The following is a 22,454-nucleotide window of genomic DNA, read 5'->3' on the forward strand; positions in this document are numbered from 1 at the left end:
CATCACAGTTTTAAACACTTTTCTAAAGTGTGTTTGTTTTTGCATTAAAAAAATATTTTTGAAATTGTTTTTTCCTCACATTATTTTTTTATAATTTTAAATCATTTTAATATTCTGTTATTAAAGATAAATGTTAAAAAAAATATTATATTTTAAAATAAAAAATATTTAAAAAAACATTAACTAAACCTACTTAAAAACCTAAGCCTCCTTGGACGGGAAAAACAAAAAGAAGAAGAAGAAGAAAGAAAGCTGAGTAAATGGCACTATTCATCCCAGTTGTCTCGAAGACTCTAAGTCTCTAATGTCCAAGTCCAAATAAAGAATTAAGCTTGCTAGTTGTCTCAAAATAATTAAATTGAATCTAAAATCCCAAAAAAGTATACAGTGTTCCGAAAAGTCTCAACGACAAGCGTCGAGGACAATAGCGTAAATCATAATAGAAGCGTTCGGTACTGCGATGGCAAGATTCTCTCAGTAGTCATCATTTGAACACGTCTCCGCTAATCTTCGGTCTGTCGCTGCCTCCTCACCATCATAAAAAAAAAAAAAAACATCCAATAGACCGACACCTTTGTCTTTCTGTGGTATCTAACCACCGCCATTAGATTTTTACTCAACTGTACAGCTCCTATGAACCCAACAACCTATTTTATCCTCTTCGATTAATGCTTTCAACATTCTAAGTTTCAAGCTTTTCTTATGCTTTCTCCGACTTGAAATCCAAGTTTTCCTGTGTTGGCTGCAGAGAAAGTGAGGAACTTAAAAGTAAGGATCAGATTTTTTTTATTCTTTGCTCAAATAAGACTTTTAGGATAAACTGCTATCTTGTATTCCGTCTTGACTTCAGTTTTAATTAACTTTCTTATTCAGTATTATTAAAGCAAATATGTAAACGAAGACTTGAAAGTTTATTTCTCTTTCGGTTTTTATATATATATATATATATATATATATATATATATATATATATATATTTGCAGTTTCTTTGCAGCCAAACAGGGAATTGGCCATCTGGGGCTTTTTAGGGTCCATTTTCTGGTGGATAGAGCTGAAGAAATGGCCTCTGCTCATGCATTTAGTTCACTATCTAAAGTTTCTCCTGTATTTTCTCTTAAAAAACGGTACTGGAATTCATGTATGAAACCTTGCTGTATGGTTTCTACCATAATTTGCAACTACCAAACGCCTAAAAGGCCCAATTTTGTTGCTGCAAAGACTACTAAAGTTAGAGAATTTAGGCTATTTAAGTCAGTGGAATTGGACCAGTACGTGACGAGTGACGATGAAGAAGAAATGGGTGAAGGATTTTTTGAGGCAATTGAGGAACTTGAGAGAATGACAAGAGAACCTTCTGATATTCTTGAGGAAATGAATGATAGGTTGTCCGCGAGAGAGTTGCAATTAGTGCTTGTTTATTTCTCTCAAGAGGGGAGAGATTCCTGGTGTGCGCTTGAGGTGTTTGAGTGGTTGAGAAAGGAGAATAGGGTCGACAAGGAAACATTGGAGCTTATGGTTTCGATAATGTGTAGTTGGGTTAAGAAGTTAATTGAAGGGGAACAAGATGTTGGGGATGTGGTTGACTTACTTGTGGATATGGATTGTGTGGGGTTGAAGCCGAGTTTTAGTATGATTGAGAAGGTGATATCTTTGTATTGGGATATGGGGAAGAAGGAGGGAGCGGTTTCATTTGTGAAGGAGGTTTTGAGACGAGGGATTGCATATTCGGGCGATGATGGAGAAGGACAGAAAGGAGGCCCAACTGGGTATCTTACATGGAAGATGATGGTAAGCTTCTGTCATAATCAATTCTTACCACTTTGTTCAGATTATCTTTATAGAATTGGCTAGCTGCTGTTGTTTGCCTTTCCCTTTTGTGCTCATGTTTTGGACTACATAAAAGATGTAGATATACGATGGTTTTAAGTGAAAGAAGTGTTGTCCTTATCTTTATCACATTGAATTGCCAGTATATAAACCGTGGAATATACTGACCTCTTTATTGATTGCTTTTCTAGAATACAATGGTGGAATGTACTCAAGCTTGGTTGTAACTTGTTAGTCCAATTTGCTATTTATGAATGCTTGAATTTTCCTTTGTCATGTTATTGATGTTGTGTAGCAACTTACTATAGCAATGTGAATTTATCTTAATGGCATGGCCGTGTTTGTGAGTAGTTTTTTCTTTGTTGGGGTACTTCAAATTTACTTTTAGATGCTTTATTGTGCAAACAAAAGTTATGCTATAAAGCTGAGAGTTAAATTATTAAGCATCAAATGTGTAGATTTAAATTGTTTATTAATGTCATGTATATTGTACTGCTTTACTCCCAAGAAGGCTGAGCAATATAGAAGTTGAAGTGCTGAACTTGTGGACAGAAGTCTTCTTTTGTTTCTCAACAATGAAGGCCAAGCTTATGAGATTATAATCACCTGCCTGCTTTTATTTATGTCTCCATGTCGCATTTACTTGTTGTTCAGGCTGATTGTCTGTCATATATCGTGGGTAATTAAGCCAGTTATTGATCTTTCGTTTATTTTTTCCAGTATGCTATAATAACCCATAAATTTTTATGTGAATGACAACTTGGAATCTATTTCAGGTTGATGGAAACTACAGGAATGCAGTCAAGTTGGTGATTCATCTTAGAGAATCTGGATTAAAGCCTGAGATCTATGCCTACCTCATTGCAATGACAGCTGTTGTCAAAGAGCTAAATGAATTTTCTAAAGCTCTACGCAAGTTGAAAGGTTATTCAAGGTCTGGTATGATAACTGAACTTGGTGCTGAGAATGTAGAGCTTGTTGAGAAATATCAGTCAGATCTTCTAGCTGATGGAGTATGCTTGTCCAGTTGGGTCATTCAGGAGGGAAGTCCTGCACTTTATGGTGTGGTTCATGAGCGACTTCTTGCCATGTATATTTGTGCTGGCCGTGGGCTTGATGCTGAAAGACAGTTATGGGAAATGAAGCTTGTTGGTAAGGAGGCTGATGGAGACCTTTATGACATTGTTTTAGCTATCTGTGCATCTCAAAAGGAGGCCAGCGCCATAGCACGGTTGCTCACTAGAATAGAGGTTGCAAGCTCTATGCGCAAGAAGAAATCATTGTCATGGTTGTTGAGAGGTTACATTAAAGGTGGACACTATGGTGAGGCTGCAGAAACACTAATTAAGATGCTTGATTTGGGTTTATCTCCAGCTTATTTAGACAGAGTAGCGGTGATGCAGGGTCTGAGAAAAAGGATCCAACAATGGGGAAATGTTGAATCTTATCTTAAGCTTTGCAAGCGCCTCTCTGATGTGAATTTGATTGGACCTTCTCTTGTATATCTGTATATAAAGAAATATAAGCTTTGGATCATGAAATTGCTTTGAGTGACCCCTCGAGTGGAATGAATTTGAACCTGGGTTTGTGATTGTGATGAAAGCAAGGTTTATAGAGTCTAGCATTCACAACACCACCATTATTATAAATACCTTCAAATGAGAAGATTGTGTACATTGATTGGGATGGCTTCACGGAGGTGCAAGAATATGGGTAGAGTCTATGATGCCAACGCAGGTTTTGTCTCCGCTATTTTGTTCTCGAGGTCCTGTAGCTGTTTGTGTATGTGGTAGATGCTGTAAACATAATAAAGAACATTCAACACAATGTAACCAAGCTGCGTATAAATCTTACAGGTATATTCTTATAATAGGAGCCCTCTCCATCACACTCTTCATTATTTTGCAAACCAAGATCTCTATCTAGTATTTGCTGCACTTGTTGACAAGTACCAAGTAACACTGGTCAACCTTGATTTGAATTGCAGTAGCCGTACATGCATATTGTATCATGGCAAAAATAGGATTCAGTGAAGACTACTTGGAATGATGAAGTATGCTTTTACTTCAGTTATGTTTGGTTGCATCTTTATAAATTATCAAATGTGATCTCGGTGATGAGTTATGATCATTGACACTAGCCTTTTCTTACTTCATAGCTGAATACCTAACTGAACATCTGGACTAGTTATTGGCTCGCATATGTAATGATATGATCTGCAATGTTCAAAATCTGTCACTCGGAGCCAGTATGTTTACAGAAACTGTCATGCTTCCGGTTCTGCCAAACTATTGCTGGACATGGTGGACAAGGAACAGGAACTTCATTCTCCGTGTTTGCTGTTAGATATTCTCTAGGATCAGGGTCTTCTTTATTAATTCCAGTTAGGCCTTGATATCATCTTACAGAACTTCTGAAAGCCTAACCAAGAATCAAAAACTTCGCATTGTTAAAGCTTTGGGACCGTGAACTTATATATCGGCAGGGAATTTATTTATATCCAGTATAGGTTGGGTTTGGATAAGCTATATACAGTGTTGAGAACCCCCTTGTGGGCCATTTGATTTGTGAAATGCACTTGGTAGTGAATCCTTCACAAGATACGGTGGCCGCATCTTTTGCTGCCCCTTTTACATGTTCGAAGGTTGTCAATATGGTGGCAGAACAACCAGGTGGGTGAGTGGCGAAGTTGGGATTAATTTCTATAATGAGAGCGGGAGAGCAGAGCCATATAAGGTTGTAGTTTATGTTCTGTCTTTTTTGGTAAACTTTGTATGATTAATAATTGTTCTTCCCCATTAACGCCCATACCATTGCTTTCGTTCTTTCCTGTCGCTCTTTTGTACACATGCAAATTCTTAGCTCCACGGAAATGTGTAGCCAACCTATAACCTAAATACCATTATGTTTTGTATGATACAGATCGCTACAAAATCTTTCAAATTATTTTTCGCGAAAATCTCATCCAAATGAATTGGATTGGATTCTTCTCGTATATAGCATATACAACATTTAATATTTTTTTAAAAAAAGTAAGGACATGGGGTTAATTACATTATGTCCCTAAAGATTTAGACATCAGTTATTTTAACCCTTGTACCATAATTTTAGGCGTGTTCCGCTCGTGGTGATCACATGCTCATGCGGTCTCTCGATGACACAACTCATGTTCATCGGAATTAGACTAACGATATTGCTTGCAGTGTAAATTTTTTAAAAAAATTTTTTTATTTAACTATGATAATAAAAAATATATATAAAAAATGCAACAGATAAAATTAGGAAGAAAAAAAAATTTCATCAAAATTGTCTTTTTTAATTTATGTAATTTTTTTACATCATTTTTTTTTAATTAGCAACATATCTCATTGAATAAAATATAATAACTATATAAAAAATATTCTAAAAAAATTATAATGATTTGAAATAAATAAATAATTTTAATTAAACCCTAATTTTTTATTCCTATATTTGTTTTTTTATTTTGATAAAAGCATGATTTTTAAGAAAAAAGTGTTGTTTTTTAAGTAAAACTTTATTGTGATTATAAAATAAAGTTTCAATTAAAAAATCATGAATCAATATTTTTATGCACCTATATGAAAAAATGCAGGAATAGTAAATTTGAGAAATTATATAAAAATTTAAAATAAAAAATAAATATTTTATTCTCATTGAATATTAATGAGAATATTTTTTTAATTTCATTCAATATTAATGAGAATATTATCATATTTTTTTTTCATATGAGGTTAATACATGACTATTTATAAAATAATAACTAACATCATCATAGAAAAAACCCTAATTCTCTTAAAAACAGTGACATGATTGGATGGTTCCTTAAATATTACTTTAATAAATTGACTTGAAGAGTTTTTTATCAAAAAATAAAAATAAAGAATAAGGAAAAAAATAAAGGGATACTTAAGTAAAAAGCGAAATGTGTTTGCCTTCAGATAAAAAATTTAGGTGCACACCACTGGAAGGCTAATCCTATGCCCTTAGGCTTTTATTTTCAACAAGCAAACAACACATTGTTCATCTCTAAAAATTATATAGCAAACCACATGTTGCCTACCAAATATATCATATCATCTTTTAGTTGATTTTTTTTATTAAAAAATTAAGATTTGGATTTTGAGAACCTAAAAATTTTCAACCTTATTTATTTAAAATACCCTAAAAATATCACAAAACCTAAATAAAATCATGTCAAAACAAAAAAAAATTCACTATAAAAAGACCAATTGGATAAAAAAAAATTACGAGCTTCTGTCTACTTTTTATGACATGTCTAAAGAAAAACATAACTTCCACTTAACTTCTCTTTTAATTACGAAACAATTGACACCGACATCAAGTTTTTGGAAGCCAGAACATGATTAATCACACCTTTTCTTTTCTTATTTTTTTCTCTATGATTTTTCTATTTCCTTTTAAATTTAAGGATCAAAATGTAAAATAAAATAAAATTTAGAACTTAAACACAAAAACTTCAAAACATAGGGATAAAAAAAAAACATAGGCCAAGCTATAGCTTTACATGTATCATGAACAATAAATAGGCAAAATGTCTATTTTATAGTGGTGGCTTTGGTCTTGTTGTTTTAATTGTTTTTAATTAATAAAATTAAATTATATATTATAATTTTAAGCTTTAATTTAATGTTAAGGTGTTTTTCTTTACATTATTTTTCATAGTACACAAACTGTAATAAATTATAAAGATTAAATTAATGCCAACATTGAAAAACAAAATAATGATCGTATTCGTAGCTAAATAATTTTTTCAATGATTTGACAAAAAAGAGGGATAGACTCCGCTAAAGTAAGCAGCCACGGCAAAAGACACAGTAAAAAGTTAATTCAATTTTTTATAATATAATATAATATCTGCCATATGTTGGCACGTGCACACTTACAAGTGGACGGATGTAAAACATACGATCAAATTGAAAATGTGAGGGATGGCATAACCAAACCTGCAGCCCGCTTCAAAATTATGGAAATCTAAAAGCTGGAGGACCAGAGTGGGCTCTACTTAGTATGTGTTTGGAAGTTCCGTCCAGCAACGCTTGTAAAAGTTTTTAATTTTTTTTATTTGTATTTAGATCGTTTTATACACTATGTTAAAAAGAAATTTTTAAAAATAAAATAAAAATATTATTTTAATACATTAAAAAGAAATATTTTTTAAAATCTTTCTTCTCTCTATTATTAAGATGCCCCCTGTAAATGTGTGATTTACCGACAAGCGATAAGAGGCTTGTTTTAAGATTTATCACATGAAGAAGTCTTAAAGCACGTGAACACACTTCTTGTCTGACCAGGACTGTTTCAGGCTGCGCATATATTCTGCTTTCTCATTGTCTTCTTTTTTTAGTCTGAGCTTGCATGGTTTTTCCAGGCTTGTTGTGTCCACTCCACCCATGGCAATCCATTGGAGGCTCGTAGTGAAAAGAGCATCCTAGTATAATTTCATATATATATATATATATATATATATATATATATATATATATATATATAAAGGATTGGCTTAGATCCAATGTACCTAACCACCAATACTTTGGTCTATACGTGTTCTCCTTTTCCAAATTCCTGAGCAGTGATTGGTCCTCTCACTTGACATGTGCACGTGTCGGGTTGGACGACCTTGCGGCTTAATATATCTAGATGATGTAATATATGCAAATCTGAAATTGGGATTTACGCTGGAGTGGAACTAAAAGAATAGGTGAGAAAAAGACATTTCACCAGGCAACCAAGCTCGTATTTGGAAGCAATGGATGATGGAACAATGCATCTTGTCTTCTAAATAATTATTTGAACGTGTAAACAAACTTATCAAGGAAGGAGGGTGCTGGAAGCTCATAATTATCAATTATGATTTTAAATTCTGTTTTCTGTCATCGAATAACATCATCTTTAATGAACGGTGAAGTTCGCTTGCAACAACAATGTTCTTGGAGCGCAAGTGGGATTTGTTCATGTGACTGTAATCCATCAGCAGATCCAGTTCCATTGACTATTCTTTTCATCAATTCTCTAAAATAACCTCTAATGGGGCATTAGGTTAATGCTAGATGATCACTCAAAACCAAGGAGAGAGAATCTTCAAAATGAATCCTATTTAATGGGTTAAATAGGATTAATATGGGTTAAATTAAAAGATTTGATTAGGTGCAAGGACTTGATTATAATTTTAATGGGTTAAATTAATTTTATTAGGGACTTAATTGATGATAAATTAAGTTTAAAAGTCCAGTTTGAAATTGATGTTTCCCTAAGGGGGGAAAAAAAGAGCTGATAAAGATATGGATCTGTTTGGTATTGATTTGACGCAAGAACCTACTTTATTATTATTGTTATTATTATTGATTCATAAGATTTACTCCAAAGCTCCACGCCTTTGCTTAGCAGACAAATTTGGGGCTGCTAATAAAATCCGCAATCACAAATGGAAGAAAAAGCAGCTTGATTAACCTAAAATACCCTTTCCCGCTAGCGTTGACCGTTGATATTGATATTGATGTGGCAAAGATGGAGTGGTTGTTGAGTGCAGAACAGAAACTCATTGGCACTGGAGGGAGCCACCAAATCAACCAAAAACTTTCAGGTCACCAAAACAGTCGAGGAGGGGCCTACTGCAACTGTATATCCGGTGAGAGAGATAGAAAGAGAGAAAGGACACACACAACTCTCACAGGAATCTATTCCATAAAAGAAAAGGATAACATGTCCAAAGTCTAGAATCCCAAAACTCTCCTCCTTTTTTCTCAAGAACCAAACACCATTTTTAGCCTAACGACCTGTCTCTGTCTCCCCTCTCTGGTTTTTCTACTTTGGAGTTGTTTCCACTCTGCAGTCTAGAGGTATTAATTATATAACGTTTACAAATATTTTCTCGTTAAATTCGTCCTTTCTTTGTGCATTAACTGTTTATCTTTATTTATCAAAACTTTGCGAATCTCATGATGTTTCAGATGGATAGATAGATATAGAGTAAAAAATGCATGGTTTTAAGCTCCTTGATAGATTCAAGAGCACCCAAGTCCATGCTTTAAGCCCCCAAGATAGTAACCCCTGTTCAAGAGGCAAACTTTCGAAATGTAAATTTACAAACACTGGCTCAGTAGCTCAAGCTTTGCTCCCTTGTGGACTCCCAACAACTGAGCTCCTTGAACCTTCTATAGACTCTTACTTGAAACCTATAGACTATGTGGAATCTTTAGCTGAAATTTATAGACGCCTAAATACCTGCTCGCAAACCGATAAATCATTATTATGCATCGAGCAGTTTTCGATTTTGCGAGGATTAGGTGATCCTAAGTTGCTTAGAAGGTGCCTTTGCGCAGCAAGGCAATATGCTATTGATGTGCACTCAAAGGTAGTGCTTTCTGCCTGGTTAAGGTTTGAGAGGAGAGAAGACGAGTTCATTGGTGTGTCATCAAAGGATTGTAGTGGGTACATCCTTGAATGTCCTATGGCTGCTTTGGTTTCTGGATACGATCCCAATTCGATTTATGATCATTGCCAATGCGGTCAAGATAATCTCGAGGCGGTTGATAATCAAATATTGATAGGAAATGAAGGCTCCAGTTTGGAGGAGGATAGTGATGTTTCATTTTGCATTGGTGATGAGTTGGTTCATTGTGTTAGATTCAAAATTGCTTCTCTTTCGAGCCCATTTAAGGCAATGCTATATGGTAGCTTTGTCGAGTCAAGAAGAGATAAGATTGATTTTTCGAAGATTGGGATATCTGTCAAGGGGATGAGAGCTGTGCAAGTGTACAGTAGGACTGGGAGAGTTGATTTATTTTGCCCTGAGATTGTTTTGGAGTTGCTTTCTTTTGCAAACAGGTTTTGTTGCGAGGAGTTGAAGTGTGCTTGTGATGCTCATTTGGCTTCATTGGTCTGTGGGACTGAGGATGCGTTGATTCTTATCGATCATGGCTTGGAGGAAAGGGCAAATCTTCTCGTAGCCTCTTGTTTGCAGGTGTTTCTAAGAGAGCTCCCAAATTCTTTGTATAACCACAAAGTGATGAGTGTTTTTTGTAATTCAGAGGCAAGGGAGAGATTGGCCATGCTGGGGCATGCTTCCTTCTTGCTCTATTATTTCCTGAGCCAGGTTGCCATGGAGGAGAATATGGCATCAAACGCAGCAGTGATGTTATTGGAGGGGTTGGAAGAGTTTGCAACAGAAAAGTGGCAGAAGGCACTTACTTTGCATCAACTGGGTTGCGTAATGCTCGAGAGAAAAGAGTACAAGGGTGCCCAATTCTATTTTGAGGCAGCTGTCGAGGCAGGTCACGTTTATTCATTAGCAGGTGTTGCAAGGACCAAGTACAAACAAGGGCAACAATATTCGGCATTTAGGTTGATGAACTCTCTTATTTTCAAGCATAAACCAGTTGGGTGGATGTACCAAGAGCGATCTCTGTATGGTGTTGGACAGGAGAAGATAATGGATATGAATACTGCAACTGAACTGGATCCAACCCTTTCATTTCCATACAAATTCAGAGCTGTTATGAAGGTGGAAGAGAAGCAGATTAGAGCAGCTATCACAGAGATTGATAAAATTATCGGCTTCAAGCTCTCACCTGATTGTCTTGAGTTGAGAGCGTGGTTCTTCATTGCTCTTGAGGATTTTGAAAGTGCTTTGAGAGATATTCGAGCACTGCTAACCTTGGAACCAAAGTACATGATGTTTCATGGGAGGGTGAGTGGAGATCACTTGGTTGAGCTTCTCAGCCATCGCATTCGGCTATGGAGTCTGGCCGACTGCTGGATGCAACTTTATGAACGATGGTCTTCTGTCGATGACATTGGCTCTCTGGCTGTCTTACATCAGATGCTGTCAAATGATCCTGCAAAGAGCCTACTGTGGTTTCGGCAATCTTTGCTTCTTTTGCGGTAAGTTTTGTGATGGAACAGTTTTTTATTTTGCTCGTGCAGCTGTACTATTTATGCAGAATAATCATCAAGTTCGACTTCTAAATCAGTGTCTGCAATCTTCGGAAACCTGTCATCCCTTGGATGTTTGTGTGCAGCAATCTTGTTTATCTTTCCATCAAGATAATATACTAGTATCCAAGCCGAAAACACAATCCTTTCATACATGTTATCTTATAAACTCATCCAATTCACTCCACGTATGTTGTCAAAAATAAAGTGATCCTATATTTGTTTTTTCTTAAACTGATATAATGATATACTAAATCAGCTCATCATTTTTTTCTCCATGATCATACTTCTTATGCACTTCTGAAACAAGGAAGGTGTTTTTCCTGTCCATGTATTATAATGAATTTGGTCTTGTCTTGTAGCTGTCTGGCCTTGTTATATTCAATAGCTTATATTCAATAGCATGAAATATACTGGATACCTCAATGCACCAGGTTAAATTGTCAGAAGGCTGCAATGCGCTGTTTGCGGTTGGCTAGAAACCATACCAGTTCTGTGCACGAAAGGCTGATATATGAAGGATGGCTTTTATTCGACTCTGGCCATCGTGAAGAAGCTCTCTCTAGGGCTGAGAAATCCATTTCGATCCAAAGGTCATTTGAAGCTTTCTTCCTTATGGCATATACATTAGCTGATACGAATCTGGATCCTGAATCTTCATCTACTGTCATCCAACTTCTGGAGGAAGCTCTTAGATGCCCTTCAGATGGTCTTAGGAAAGGACAAGTGAGTAGTGACTATATCAGTATGTTTCTCTTATGGCCATCTGTGCTCGATGTCCTTGTTTGATATGAGTGTTGGCATTTTGCAGGCATTGAATAATTTAGGAAGTATTTATGTGGATTGTGGTAAGCTGGATCAGGCTGCAGACTGCTACATGAATGCCCTCAACATCAAACATACAAGAGCCCATCAAGGTCTAGCGCGTGTCTATCATTTAAAAAATCAACGAAAAGCTGCATTTGATGAGATGACCAAGTTAATAGAGAAGGCACATGGTAGTGCATCAGCATATGAGAAACGATCAGAATACTGTGACCGTGAGAAGGCAAAAGATGACCTTAATATGGCAACACAACTGGATCCTCTAAGAACATACCCATACAGATACAGGGCAGCAGGTAATCATCACCACTCCGTTTTGGAAATTCTGCCTCCTTTCTATGCAACTCCTCAAAAGTTCTCACGGTTATTCCAATGTCATTCCATTGACTTCATCTTTCTTCCCTTTGCTTGAACACAATTATTACCTGTAAAATCTATACTTCTACTGACATGAAGAATCTCTTATTCCCAGTGCTAATGGATGACCAAAAGGAAACTGAAGCTTTAGAAGAGCTTACTAAGGCCATAGCTTTCAAGCCTGAGTTGCAAATGCTCCATCTTCGAGCGGCATTTTATGAATCAATGGGAGACAAAACCTCTGCTCGTCAAGATTGTGAGGCAGCTCTCTGCCTGGACCAAAACCACACGGACACACTTAATCTGTACAATAGAACACAGGACCAAGCTACAAGAAGCATTTAAGTTACACCAATGTCATTGATGTAGAATGGGGACTTCAACAATAATCAAGGGGGACAGCCATGCCGGTCATTTTTTTTTATTATTGGAAATCATGGTCTATCAGGCATCCAGGGACAAATTCATCCCATCAATGAGAAGGACAGACCGCGTCAAGGAGCAATAATGAGCTCATTTGTACATATATGATATATCTTTATGGTATTGATGATGGATCTAGAAAAGCGTGTTGCCCACGGCCCATGGACAATGTCACTAGCAGATAGTTATGTACAGCCATGGCCACATGATCAGTAAGCGGAATGGGATTGAGGCCGAAAGGGTTTTGCTGCAACTTCTTGCCATTGTTTCTCTAGAATGGTATAGGTTTCACAATTTGTATCTCGTTAGAAACGGGATTTTTTGGCCCCCTCATGAGCTCGTCATGTACAAGAACAAAAGTCAGGAAGGAATTTAAATCTCTTTTGTTGTACATGTGTTTCTTTATATTACAGATAGAAAAGGTGATGGTATCGCGTTAACTACTCTTGTAGTCCTGCATTGCATTTTTCCAGCTGACCACTTTCTGGCCTCTGCTTTTGTTTTCACCTCATTTTTTCTCTTCTCTTGTATTTTCCCATGCTTACCTTGCATTTTGGCTGAGTGAGATCGTATGTAGTAACTAAAAGGAATTGGGTTCTGTTTTCATTGAGAGATCCTGGGGGCTGAGATTGCTCTAAGCACCCCACCACCCCCTAACAAGAAACGCATAGTGTCATAAAGAAAGGGTGATAGGTGTTTGAAGAATACAGCAGTGGACTTTGACTCAAATCTTTTCATCCCGGAGTACTTGAAACTGGTAATATTAAAAAAACTGAGCATTTATTTATCTTGCAAGTATACTTCAGATACTTGAATTTTATACAGCCAACTTTTGGCAGTGGCAAAAGAACAAAGCAATGGACAGACCAGAGGTCTCCCTTCCTCAGTTATATACAAACATCATACTCTACGTTACATTGGATACAAGCATTACCTACCCTATAAACAACTGCTTCTGAGAGATCAGCAAGAGAATCAGGGAAAACAATAGTTAAAGGAACATGAAAAGAACACTTAAATCCATATTTCAGACTTAAGTTAACTTCTCAACTTCCTTCTGTAGACATAACTTCAAGTTCAGCCCACCAAAGGGGTGATAATTTTGGTGTTGCTCCATCAGGTTCCATTGCTGTGATCTCTTTTAACTTAGAGGCAATCTCTTTCATCGTTGGTCTCTGTTTTGGATCAGGATGGATGCAATTTCTTATTACTTCGGACAGTTTCTCGAGCTCATTCTCTTGGAAAGATTTTAGAGTTGGATCCACTATTTCTTTTAAGGATCGCTCTCCTCTCAGATAGTCTGATGCCCAGTCGGCAAGAGAGCCATTGTCCACTGCATATGGGATCCTGCCAGTTATCATTTCAAACAAAATTACCCCAAAACTGTAAATATTGCCCTCTGGATCTGATGTTTGGGATTCTAAAAGCTCCATGGATGCTGATCCAATCTTTGCTGCTGTTGCATCATTCCCAAAACTGAAATCTGATATTTTAGCTGCATAGTCTTCAGTCAGATATATTGTCGATGACTGCAGGTGTTTATGGGCTATAGGTGGAGTTAGTTGGTGCATGTAATCGAGGCAATATGCCATGCCCATTGCTATTCGTAATCTCATTCCCCAGTCCAAGTGTTCAGCTTCTTTTACTACAAGAAATCAAGAATTCAATAGTCATCTATACCATAAAACAGTTATATAGGTTCAGTCACTGCAATTTCAACGACTTATAAATGGTATGGTGCATTATGCGGTGTACTTAATGAAGTAGATCAGCTGCCTGTATAGAGCTGCAGAAAAATATAAGGTTACGAATATGATTTGCAGTTCCGAGAGGGTACCAAATGGATAAGAACAATCCAATTCTTCTTTTGAGATGCATATTTCAGCTGTATGAAAGAAAAAAAAAATCAACACTATTGTTCATAGATTGAACAAGAGCCGGTATTGATTTTTTCTTCACAGATATGATGAGCGCAGTCCTATAAATGCCATATTAATTTAATGATCCAGCAGAATGTAACTACAATCACTTGACCAATTCATATGGGAATGGAGCACGTATCAGAAAGGGCATTAAAAACATAATATACACTTACTATGCAGATGTTCAAAGAGAGTTCCATTTGGAGCATATTCAAAAACCATCATTCTTGTGAAAGGCTCATTTTCTTCACAAAATCCAATAAGGTTCACAAAATTCTTGTGGTTCATTTTTGACAATGTGTCAATCTGAAAAAATTAGCAAACGTAGCATTTAGGGGCGCCCAGATTAAATGGATGAAGCTTAGCAAATTTCAATTTCAAGTACCTTCTTTCTGAATTGTGCTTCTAAATTCTTCAACCAGTCTTCATGAGATCTTACTGCAGTAGACATCACAGCAATTTCAACGCCACTTGATAGTGTCCCCTTGTATGCCGTGCCATCTGAAAAGGAGCCAATTATGTTACTGAAATCTTCACAAGCAGCTTCAAGTTCTGATCTCTTGAGTTTTGGCACACCTGAAAGACACATTACCAAAAGTGAGGAAAGGCAACATCGAATCAAAATCTATGCTTGTATATTAGTGGAAGCAATAGATGATAGAGCAGTTCTTAAGGAGCAATGTTAATCCAGAAATTTTATGCCTCTATGCTTGGAGGTTTCAGGTTGTTGTGTGTGTGCACACGGGTGTGCGGGCACACATGCGTGATCCATATGAAAAGGAAGATTGACCTGTTACAAATGCGTTTTGTAGCTGCCCACTTAGGCCTGTGGCCCAAGGTCTGACAGTGACTACCTTGCTGCTTCTGAAGAAGAAAATGCCAAAGGCTGAAATCAAAGCGAACATAGAGCCAGCAATAACACCAGCAATGAGAGCAGTGTGATGTTTTGACTTTGATTGTCCCAAATGATTTGGACTTGGAGCAGGGACCATTGACATCCAATCACGCTGTGGTGGTACAATAAAGACACTAGGTGGATTTTCTGGAGCACGTGAAGCTGGAGTTGGTGCGATCATGGGTGAGGGGGAAGGGGGGAAAGGAAAAGTGGAGGAGTATTCTGCTGGAGAAAATGACGGAGACTCTGAAGGAGATGGTGATGGGGAAAATGATGGTGATGGTGATAAAAATGGTGAGTCTGAGGGTGCCAGTGATGGTGATAATTGAGATCCTTGAGGAAAAAAAGACGGTGAAGGCGATGCTTCAGAACCACTTTGATGTGCTTTATGACGATTGTTTGCTATGGGTGGATTTGGAGCAGCTGCCACCTGCAGCAGCATCCGATGAGCTATATTTCCAGAATGAACAATGTTCCTAACAAATAAAAGAGGTGCTGTCAGGAAGCTGGTGGGAAATTAGTATAAGTTGAGAACTGAAAGTACTTAACCATGTTAGTATAACCCAATCAAGGAGTAGATTTCTTGACAAAAATAGCTGACACCAGGCAAAATTTTAAGGCACGAAAAGTTGCTTCATGTTTTGCCTCACATACACCAGGAGGTCCTCTGTTTGCATTTGCAAATTTGGGGGATGGCAGAATAAATCAAAAGCTGAGTTTTAAATTGTGATTGTGAGTTTATTTGATCTGGATTTTGTGGCCTTAGCATTCTCCTATGAGTTGCTTTTAGCTTTTTCTTCAAGTTATTATTTCCGAAGTCGTGAACCATAACCACCTCCCCTCTCACCAGTCACCCCCTACTCTCCAACTTCTTCTGCTTTGACATCTCTAAAGTGGCTGCACCAAAGATCAATTTGTAGGAATAACTGTTGTGCATACTGGACCGAAAGCAAACACAAATAAAACACAAACAAGCAAATTTACGTGGTTCTCCAAAACCGGGTACGTCCACGGAGGCAGCAGATTGTATATTAATGGAGGAATGATACAAACACTCAACTCAACCCAGTACAATCCCTCAAACCCAGTATTTCACTCTTTTCTCAGTATTTCTCTCTCTCTCACACAGTTGCACTCTCTCTTCTTCCTCTGCACACACACTGCACTCTCTCTTCTTTCTTGTTTTTCTCTTCTATCTTGAATCTACATGAGAAGGGGAAGCATCAATATAATGGCTGAAAAGGAGAGGGTGGTTGGAAAGGAGAGGGTGGTTGAGGGTTGTTGAGAAAAAAATATTGACAATTTGCTACAATAACATTAATAGTACTTGCTTACCAAGTAAAATCTCTGCAGCAACAAGAAGCTCGTAACTGATTTTCATCTGCCTGAACTTCAGAAAGCACCATAAGCTCATTTAGTTCAGGAGATACGCTATCAAGAAACTTGTTATTGTCAAGCAAGCTGCAATAAGAATCAGAGATGATTTAGTCAAACCACTCAAGCTCAAGAGGAAAATACTGGAGAATATAATCAGCTACAATGAATTAACGTACAGGGTAGTCAGTGATAGATTATTTGCAAAGTTTGAAGGAAATGGTCCACTAAAGTTATTATATCCCAAGTCCAACGCCTCCAGCTCCTTCAATTCTCCAATCTCTCTAGGAATGTTTCCGTAGAAAGAATTGTTGCGTAGATTGCTGTATGGAAAATGTGAATTAGATAAACTCCGTAAAATGGTTTCCAAAATCAAATCCAGGCTGTGGTTTAAGCTTACATTGATTTTAAGCTAGCTAGCCTTCCAAGTTGAGGTGTCAGTGTTCCTCCAAGACACAGATTTGTCAGATGCCTACAAGTTGAACACTTATGACTTTAAGAAAATAGAAAAAATAAATAAAAACAAATCTTTTATTGCAACTAAAAAGATAAATAACGGAATGTTTGATACATGCTAGAAGATGATAGATAAACTACATGATTACATCAAATAATCATCGGATAAAACAGGTAACATATAACATATGAACAAGTGAAAAGGAAAAATAAAGATGACATGATAAAATAGCAAAAAGAAGGAAAAAATGCTGGGATTGCTCCATGGAGGCCCACATTATTATGAACTATCTACTATAGGGACATCACACATGCTGCATTAAATAGTTTGTCATCTGATCACTTCTAAGGGCTGCTTAGATTCTGCACCGACAAGTACAAAGGCCGGCAACAAAATACACTGTTTATTCCTTCACTTTAAGTCCATCTAACATTTAAATTGAATATGAAAGCTCAAGTTTGGATCTTGATCTAATAAAAGTCAACAAGTGACTTCAGAGTTAGTTGGTTAACTTTAATGTTCTTCACGAGCATTTTACATTTCCAGTAATATTCACATTATATTCTAGCTTACAGAAAGCTTTTGCAAACTTACTATTCAACAGAGACAGAGAAAGAAATCTGTACTGGTAATAATCTACCATCTCTAAACACATTGGATCTTTGATTCAACTAAATGGGCTATCCAAGATCACAGATTTAATTAACTGACAGATACAAAAGATAAAGATAAACTCCTGTAGAAGAAGAATGTTTGATTACTTACTATTTGACGACCTCTTGTTATTATTTTTATTTTTTTTATCCAACAGAAACAAGAGGATGAATTACTTACAAGATCACAACTTTGCCATCAGAGCATTCGACGCCGAACCAAGAACAAGGATCAATATCTCCATCTTTCTCAATCCAATTCGATAAAACTCCAAATGGGTCTGTCTCCACTCTCTCTCTAAATCTCAACAAAGCCAAACCTGCACCATTTTCAAACACTTTCACGTTACTATATAAAGGAACACCAACTTTTAACTAAGTTGTAAGGCATGCAAAACAAAATCTCCCAATCATATGAAGAAAAAACATAGCATAACTCACCCTCTATGTTTAGAGACCAGCAAAAGCTAAAAATTTGATGAAATAACAACAGAACCAGCATCAAAACCTCCATGCGAAGCTTCACCCGGTTCAATCTCCACCATCCACCCGTCATTAAGACAGTCAACAGCTTCTAAAAATAATTCTTGGTTACAAATGTGTCAAAAAGCCACTTGGGAGATAAAGAAGACAAATATATATAGACAGACAGACAGACGGATGTATAGAGAGAGAGAGAGAGAGAGGAGAGCTTGATGGAGTCTTGGCTTGGTAAGTGGGAGCTAGCTAATTTAGAAGAGGAGAGAAGAAAGCGCGTGCGTATCGGTGATCATACGTGTTTTCAATTAAAGATGACAATCAAGGCCGAAACATTTATAAATGAACGAAATGCGGGCTATGCCCCGTTTTATAAATAAACTTTAAAACATAAAAAATATATATATTATTTTAATATATTTGTAAATAAAAAAATAACATTTTGACTATTTTAAACAGGCTACGAGAGAATAAAAAATGTGTCTGCGGCGCGCGATTCAGTAACACTGGATTTTGTTTGTCTTGTTCCTGATAGGATTGCATTCGACTATTCGAGTTTGGACTTCGTCTTCTCTTCTCCCCAAACAAATTGATACCAGCGCCGTCCTCTAAGCTCTAAACACCGCCACCCCCCCCCCCTCCCAAAAAAAAAAAACCATGTGCTTGTCACGTGACGTATAGCAGTGATTTCTTATCTGCCCGTATAATTTACCTTTCTATTTAATACAATATAAGTAGAAGAAAATTCGAATTTTGGACAGATGAACGATCGATTCTATATATGAGTACAGGATTCCCCAAAATAAATAAACTGGTCAGAGCATCCCCATTTGATTGATTGATCGATTCCAAGTGCTGCGGTTGCATGTGTCCGTGGACATTGCTGAGCACATTCCTAAGTTTATATTTGATTAATTTCAAGAATCTGGATATATTATCTGTTTATCATGTGAATTTGTCAATGGTAGGGCACCATTCTTTATTTGTTATACGTTGTTTCTACGCTCAGTTTTGCCAGAGCGTAGGACAGGAAATTATTGAGTTGGTGTCTTGCCTAGAATTGAATATTATTTTTTAAAGAAAGAAATTTTTGGTTATTTATTTATTTATTGGAAATTAATTTAACGTGGGTACTTAGGTCTTAGCCTAGAGGTATTATCTACCATAAATACTTTTGGCTGAAATGCTGATATCTATAGATTGTAATAAGAACTAATTAAAGGTATTGCCTTTAATTTGTCTAAATAATTCCATGTACCTATTTCTATAGTATTTTGGATGGATAGCACACATTAAATCCCAAAACAATGTTAAAAAAGCTATTTCCCAAAATAAATATTTTATAACATAGTAAGTCTATTTCTATATCCGCGTACCCTAAATGTCCATCTTAATTTGTAATCAAAAGAAAACAATGATATGGTTTTGAAACAACAATCTCGCCTTATTTAATTATATCTGATATTTAGCATCATCTCCAAATATATATATATATATAATTTTGGTCATGGCATAGGAATGTAGAAGATGTTTTTCTAGTATAAAAAATAAACACGATAATTTTATTAAGCGGGTGCGTGGTTAGTTTATTTGTACTCTCAATTTCTTTCAAAAAGAAAAGGGTAAATTGTTTTATTTATAATTTAAGTAGAGTTGGATAATTAATGAGAAATGAGCTGATTTTATAAATTACATTAACTAGCATAGAAAGATCATGTATCACCTTCAATCAGTAATTCCAGCTTCATCTCAAATTAACTTAATGAAATGTCATCACCCTTTATTGAGTGGCCAAATCTAAATCTTGTGGCACATCCAATTTTGAGTGTGTGTTTTTGCGATTAAAAAAATATTTTTGAGAATTTTTAAAAAACTTTTATTCAAATTATATGTGTGTGTGTGTGTCTATATATATATATATATATATATATATATATATATATATATATATATATATATATATATACATTTCCAACTAAAAAAACTTTAAAAAACAATAGTTACATTTATCTGCTGTGTAAATTAAAGAGGTCCTCTTAAATCCTGAATTAGTTCAGTTCCGGCAAGCACAAGGCAGCTCACTTGAAAAAAAAAACAATGCAATGTGCATAAAAAACCACGTAGCCTGCACTTGTGCGTATATCCAGCTGTGTGCGTGTGTCTGTGAACAGTTTCACACACTTCAATCATTCAGCCATTTATGTTGAGTAGAGATGTTGATATATAATTGTGTGATGACAAATGATTGTCTCATAGTATTTTTACATGTTTGCCAAGTGGACCAGCTTCAGTTTGATCACTTATGTTTGCAGCAGTATAACAACCAAGGAATCCAGACATAAAGAAAAGAAAAGAAAAGAAAAGGCCGAGGAGAGAGTGAATTACAAGATACATTCACCTATAATATTGTATACTGCATGAAGCATGATCTAGATGATGAGACTATATATATATATATATATATCAAAAGGTAGCATATCATGGGGAATCATGGCTTCGAAGATAAGCACTGAAGTTGGGGGATCGAGGGATATGATTAAGATTCTTCGAACTGGTTGAGAATGATTTATGATCTTCATTGAGCATGATTTATCTTGAGTTGCATAGCGGCCATTAATGTATGGTGGAAAACTTCTTCTTGCAGGTTCTGTAATATCAATTATGAGACCTGACATTATTTATTTAAAACTGCTCTCGCAAGATACAGCGACCCTCCTGATGCATTGCAAAATCTTAGTTTTCTGGTTTCTACGTATAATCCATTAGAAAATGTTTAAAGAAGATAGAGATGCCTTAAGACGATCGAATTAACCATCCTGTAAATGCTCGAGGTATTTGATCAGTGTTAGGAGGTGGGATCTTTCTATCGTTTTGTTTGTGTGAGATAGAGATGACTAATATTGTTCCTTCATTATGAGACATTATTTTAAATTATTTTTTTCGTTGGGATTAGCAAAAAAAAATGTTTTTTTTTGTGTTTTAAAAATATTAAATTTTTATTATTATTTTTACGACAAGATTAATTGATAGTCCAACTACTGAGCAATGACTCTTAAATTTGTTTATCTACATATGCTTGGATCATAATGACCAGTGGCAATCAATAAAATTGTGCATCATGTGGTTTTGTATTCTAACTAGTTAGCTACTTCACATGGGGGTTTTAGAGGCTGGACCCAGGATCGGACCACCGCAAGGGCACAACCACACAAGTCTGGCCAGGGCTGGACCACGTACGTACGATTACTTGTTCCTGAGTTTTTATGAGTGTTGTTCACGGGTAGAGTCATCCTGCTCCTGACGTGGATTGGGGGCACAAAATCCTGTTTCCTCGTCTAAAATGACAAGGTAACCTCTGGGAGCGATAAGAAAACGCCGTACGAGCTATTCAAGCAGTGACATTGAATCTTATTTTTTTAATTTTTTTTGAACTTTTCAGCATTTTCTATTTTTGATAAAGAAAACGTAAATCTTTGGTCTGTAGCAAGGTTCTGAGAGGCCACTCTAGCAATGTAGAACTGGTCTTCATGCTGGCTTAATTGGACTCAAATTTTCAAATACATTAACCAGATTAAAAAGTTACGGCGAGTCAAGTAATACAGAACCACCACATCTGGCAATGCCTAGCCCTAGCCCATGCCGTGTTGAGAAGAAGCTATTTATAGCACATAACGCGTTCACGAAAGAGAGGGAAGATGGATTGGATCGTGGATGCTTTCCCGATTATAATTAACATGAGCATTTCCAGGTGCATCGTTGCGAAGGTTCACGGGTTGAGAAGCTTGTCAAGGCCCCAGATAATAAACTAATTTAGATGTAGTATATATAAAATAAAAAAAGAAAACAAAAACAGATATATAGACCGACATTTGAGTATTTGACTCTGAGAATGGAAAATAAGACCGGATATGCCGCCACCATCTTGGAGGGTGGACCGAACAGAGCTTTGCTAGAATTTTATTAAAAATATTACTTTAAATTTATTTTTAAAAAACAATCATATCAATAATCCAAAACACCTCTACTGAAACCTTGGGTATATTTATAATTATTTCTCAACAATCAACAAAATTAGGACTAATCTATCTGTGCTTTCGACAGGGCAAAAAGAAACGGGCCCGAAATACTGGGCATCTCTTGCTAGGAATTATGGGCTAAGATATTCTAGCCCAAGAAAATGGGTATTCACTTTGGACTGACGTCTAACAGCTTTTTCTTGGAACCAATTGTTTTAAGAATTGATTTTTAAGTAACAGATTCTTGAATTGATT

At 36.3% G+C, this 22,454-nt stretch overlaps 3 protein-coding genes across 7 annotated transcripts; 2 read left to right on the top strand and 1 right to left on the bottom strand.

The window, feature by feature from the left end:
• The first annotated feature begins 477 nt into the window (after window positions 1-477).
• Window positions 478-4,652, top strand: LOC133680006 (pentatricopeptide repeat-containing protein At2g30100, chloroplastic). 4 transcript variants are annotated; one of them, XR_009836262.1, is made up of 5 exons: window positions 478-768; window positions 984-1,788; window positions 2,604-3,683; window positions 3,815-3,880; window positions 3,986-4,652. XR_009836262.1 is itself a non-coding variant. In XM_062102781.1 (3 exons), the coding sequence occupies exons 2-3, from the start codon at window positions 1,060-1,062 to the stop codon at window positions 3,375-3,377; spliced, it is 1,503 nt and encodes a 500-aa protein (XP_061958765.1). In that variant the 5' UTR covers window positions 478-768; window positions 984-1,059; the 3' UTR covers window positions 3,378-3,697. The 4 variants fall into 4 exon arrangements, 2 of the variants coding, with proteins under 2 accessions (XP_061958765.1, XP_061958766.1); XR_009836261.1 differs by having other exon boundaries at window positions 3,815-4,652; XM_062102781.1 differs by lacking the exons at window positions 3,815-3,880; window positions 3,986-4,652 and having other exon boundaries at window positions 2,604-3,697.
• Window positions 4,653-8,381: 3,729 nt separating this feature from the next.
• LOC133680346 (ethylene-overproduction protein 1-like) lies at window positions 8,382-12,796 on the top strand. 2 transcript variants are annotated; one of them, XM_062103236.1, is made up of 5 exons: window positions 8,382-8,705; window positions 8,817-10,749; window positions 11,235-11,526; window positions 11,612-11,921; window positions 12,098-12,796. In XM_062103236.1, the coding sequence occupies exons 2-5, from the start codon at window positions 8,843-8,845 to the stop codon at window positions 12,325-12,327; spliced, it is 2,739 nt and encodes a 912-aa protein (XP_061959220.1). In that variant the 5' UTR covers window positions 8,382-8,705; window positions 8,817-8,842; the 3' UTR covers window positions 12,328-12,796. The 2 variants fall into 2 exon arrangements, with proteins under 2 accessions (XP_061959220.1, XP_061959219.1); XM_062103235.1 differs by having other exon boundaries at window positions 8,382-10,749.
• A 372-nt stretch (window positions 12,797-13,168) lies between these two features.
• On the bottom strand, window positions 13,169-18,505 carry LOC133680347 (probable inactive receptor-like protein kinase At3g56050). Its single transcript, XM_062103237.1, has 9 exons — window positions 18,148-18,505; window positions 17,888-18,026; window positions 16,997-17,068; window positions 16,776-16,919; window positions 16,558-16,683; window positions 15,118-15,698; window positions 14,713-14,903; window positions 14,501-14,633; window positions 13,169-14,050 (listed from the first exon to the last, which is right to left on the bottom strand). The coding sequence occupies exons 1-9, from the start codon at window positions 18,260-18,262 to the stop codon at window positions 13,452-13,454; spliced, it is 2,100 nt and encodes a 699-aa protein (XP_061959221.1). The 5' UTR covers window positions 18,263-18,505; the 3' UTR covers window positions 13,169-13,451.
• Window positions 18,506-22,454: the final 3,949 nt, after the last annotated feature.

The sequence above is a fragment of the Populus nigra genome, chromosome 19, assembly GCF_951802175.1.
Source record: "Populus nigra chromosome 19, ddPopNigr1.1, whole genome shotgun sequence".
Lineage (NCBI taxonomy): Eukaryota > Viridiplantae > Streptophyta > Magnoliopsida > Malpighiales > Salicaceae > Populus > Populus nigra.

Coding starts and splice junctions, on each gene's coding strand:
- LOC133680006 (XM_062102781.1), top strand. CDS start 1,060: ATGGCCTCTGCTCATGCATTTAGTTCACTATCTAAAGTTTCTCCTGTA. Junction 1,789..2,603: donor ATCTTACATGGAAGATGATG/GTAAGCTTCTGT, acceptor AATCTATTTCAG/GTTGATGGAAACTACAGGAA.
- LOC133680346 (XM_062103235.1), top strand. CDS start 8,843: ATGCATGGTTTTAAGCTCCTTGATAGATTCAAGAGCACCCAAGTCCAT. Junction 10,750..11,234: donor CAATCTTTGCTTCTTTTGCG/GTAAGTTTTGTG, acceptor TCAATGCACCAG/GTTAAATTGTCAGAAGGCTG. Junction 11,922..12,097: donor ATACAGATACAGGGCAGCAG/GTAATCATCACC, acceptor TCTTATTCCCAG/TGCTAATGGATGACCAAAAG.
- LOC133680347 (XM_062103237.1), bottom strand. CDS start 18,262: ATGACGGGTGGATGGTGGAGATTGAACCGGGTGAAGCTTCGCATGGAG. Junction 17,069..17,887: donor GATGGCAAAGTTGTGATCTT/GTAAGTAATTCA, acceptor TTCAACTTGTAG/GCATCTGACAAATCTGTGTC. Junction 15,699..16,557: donor TGCTGCAGAGATTTTACTTG/GTAAGCAAGTAC, acceptor TTTATTTGTTAG/GAACATTGTTCATTCTGGAA.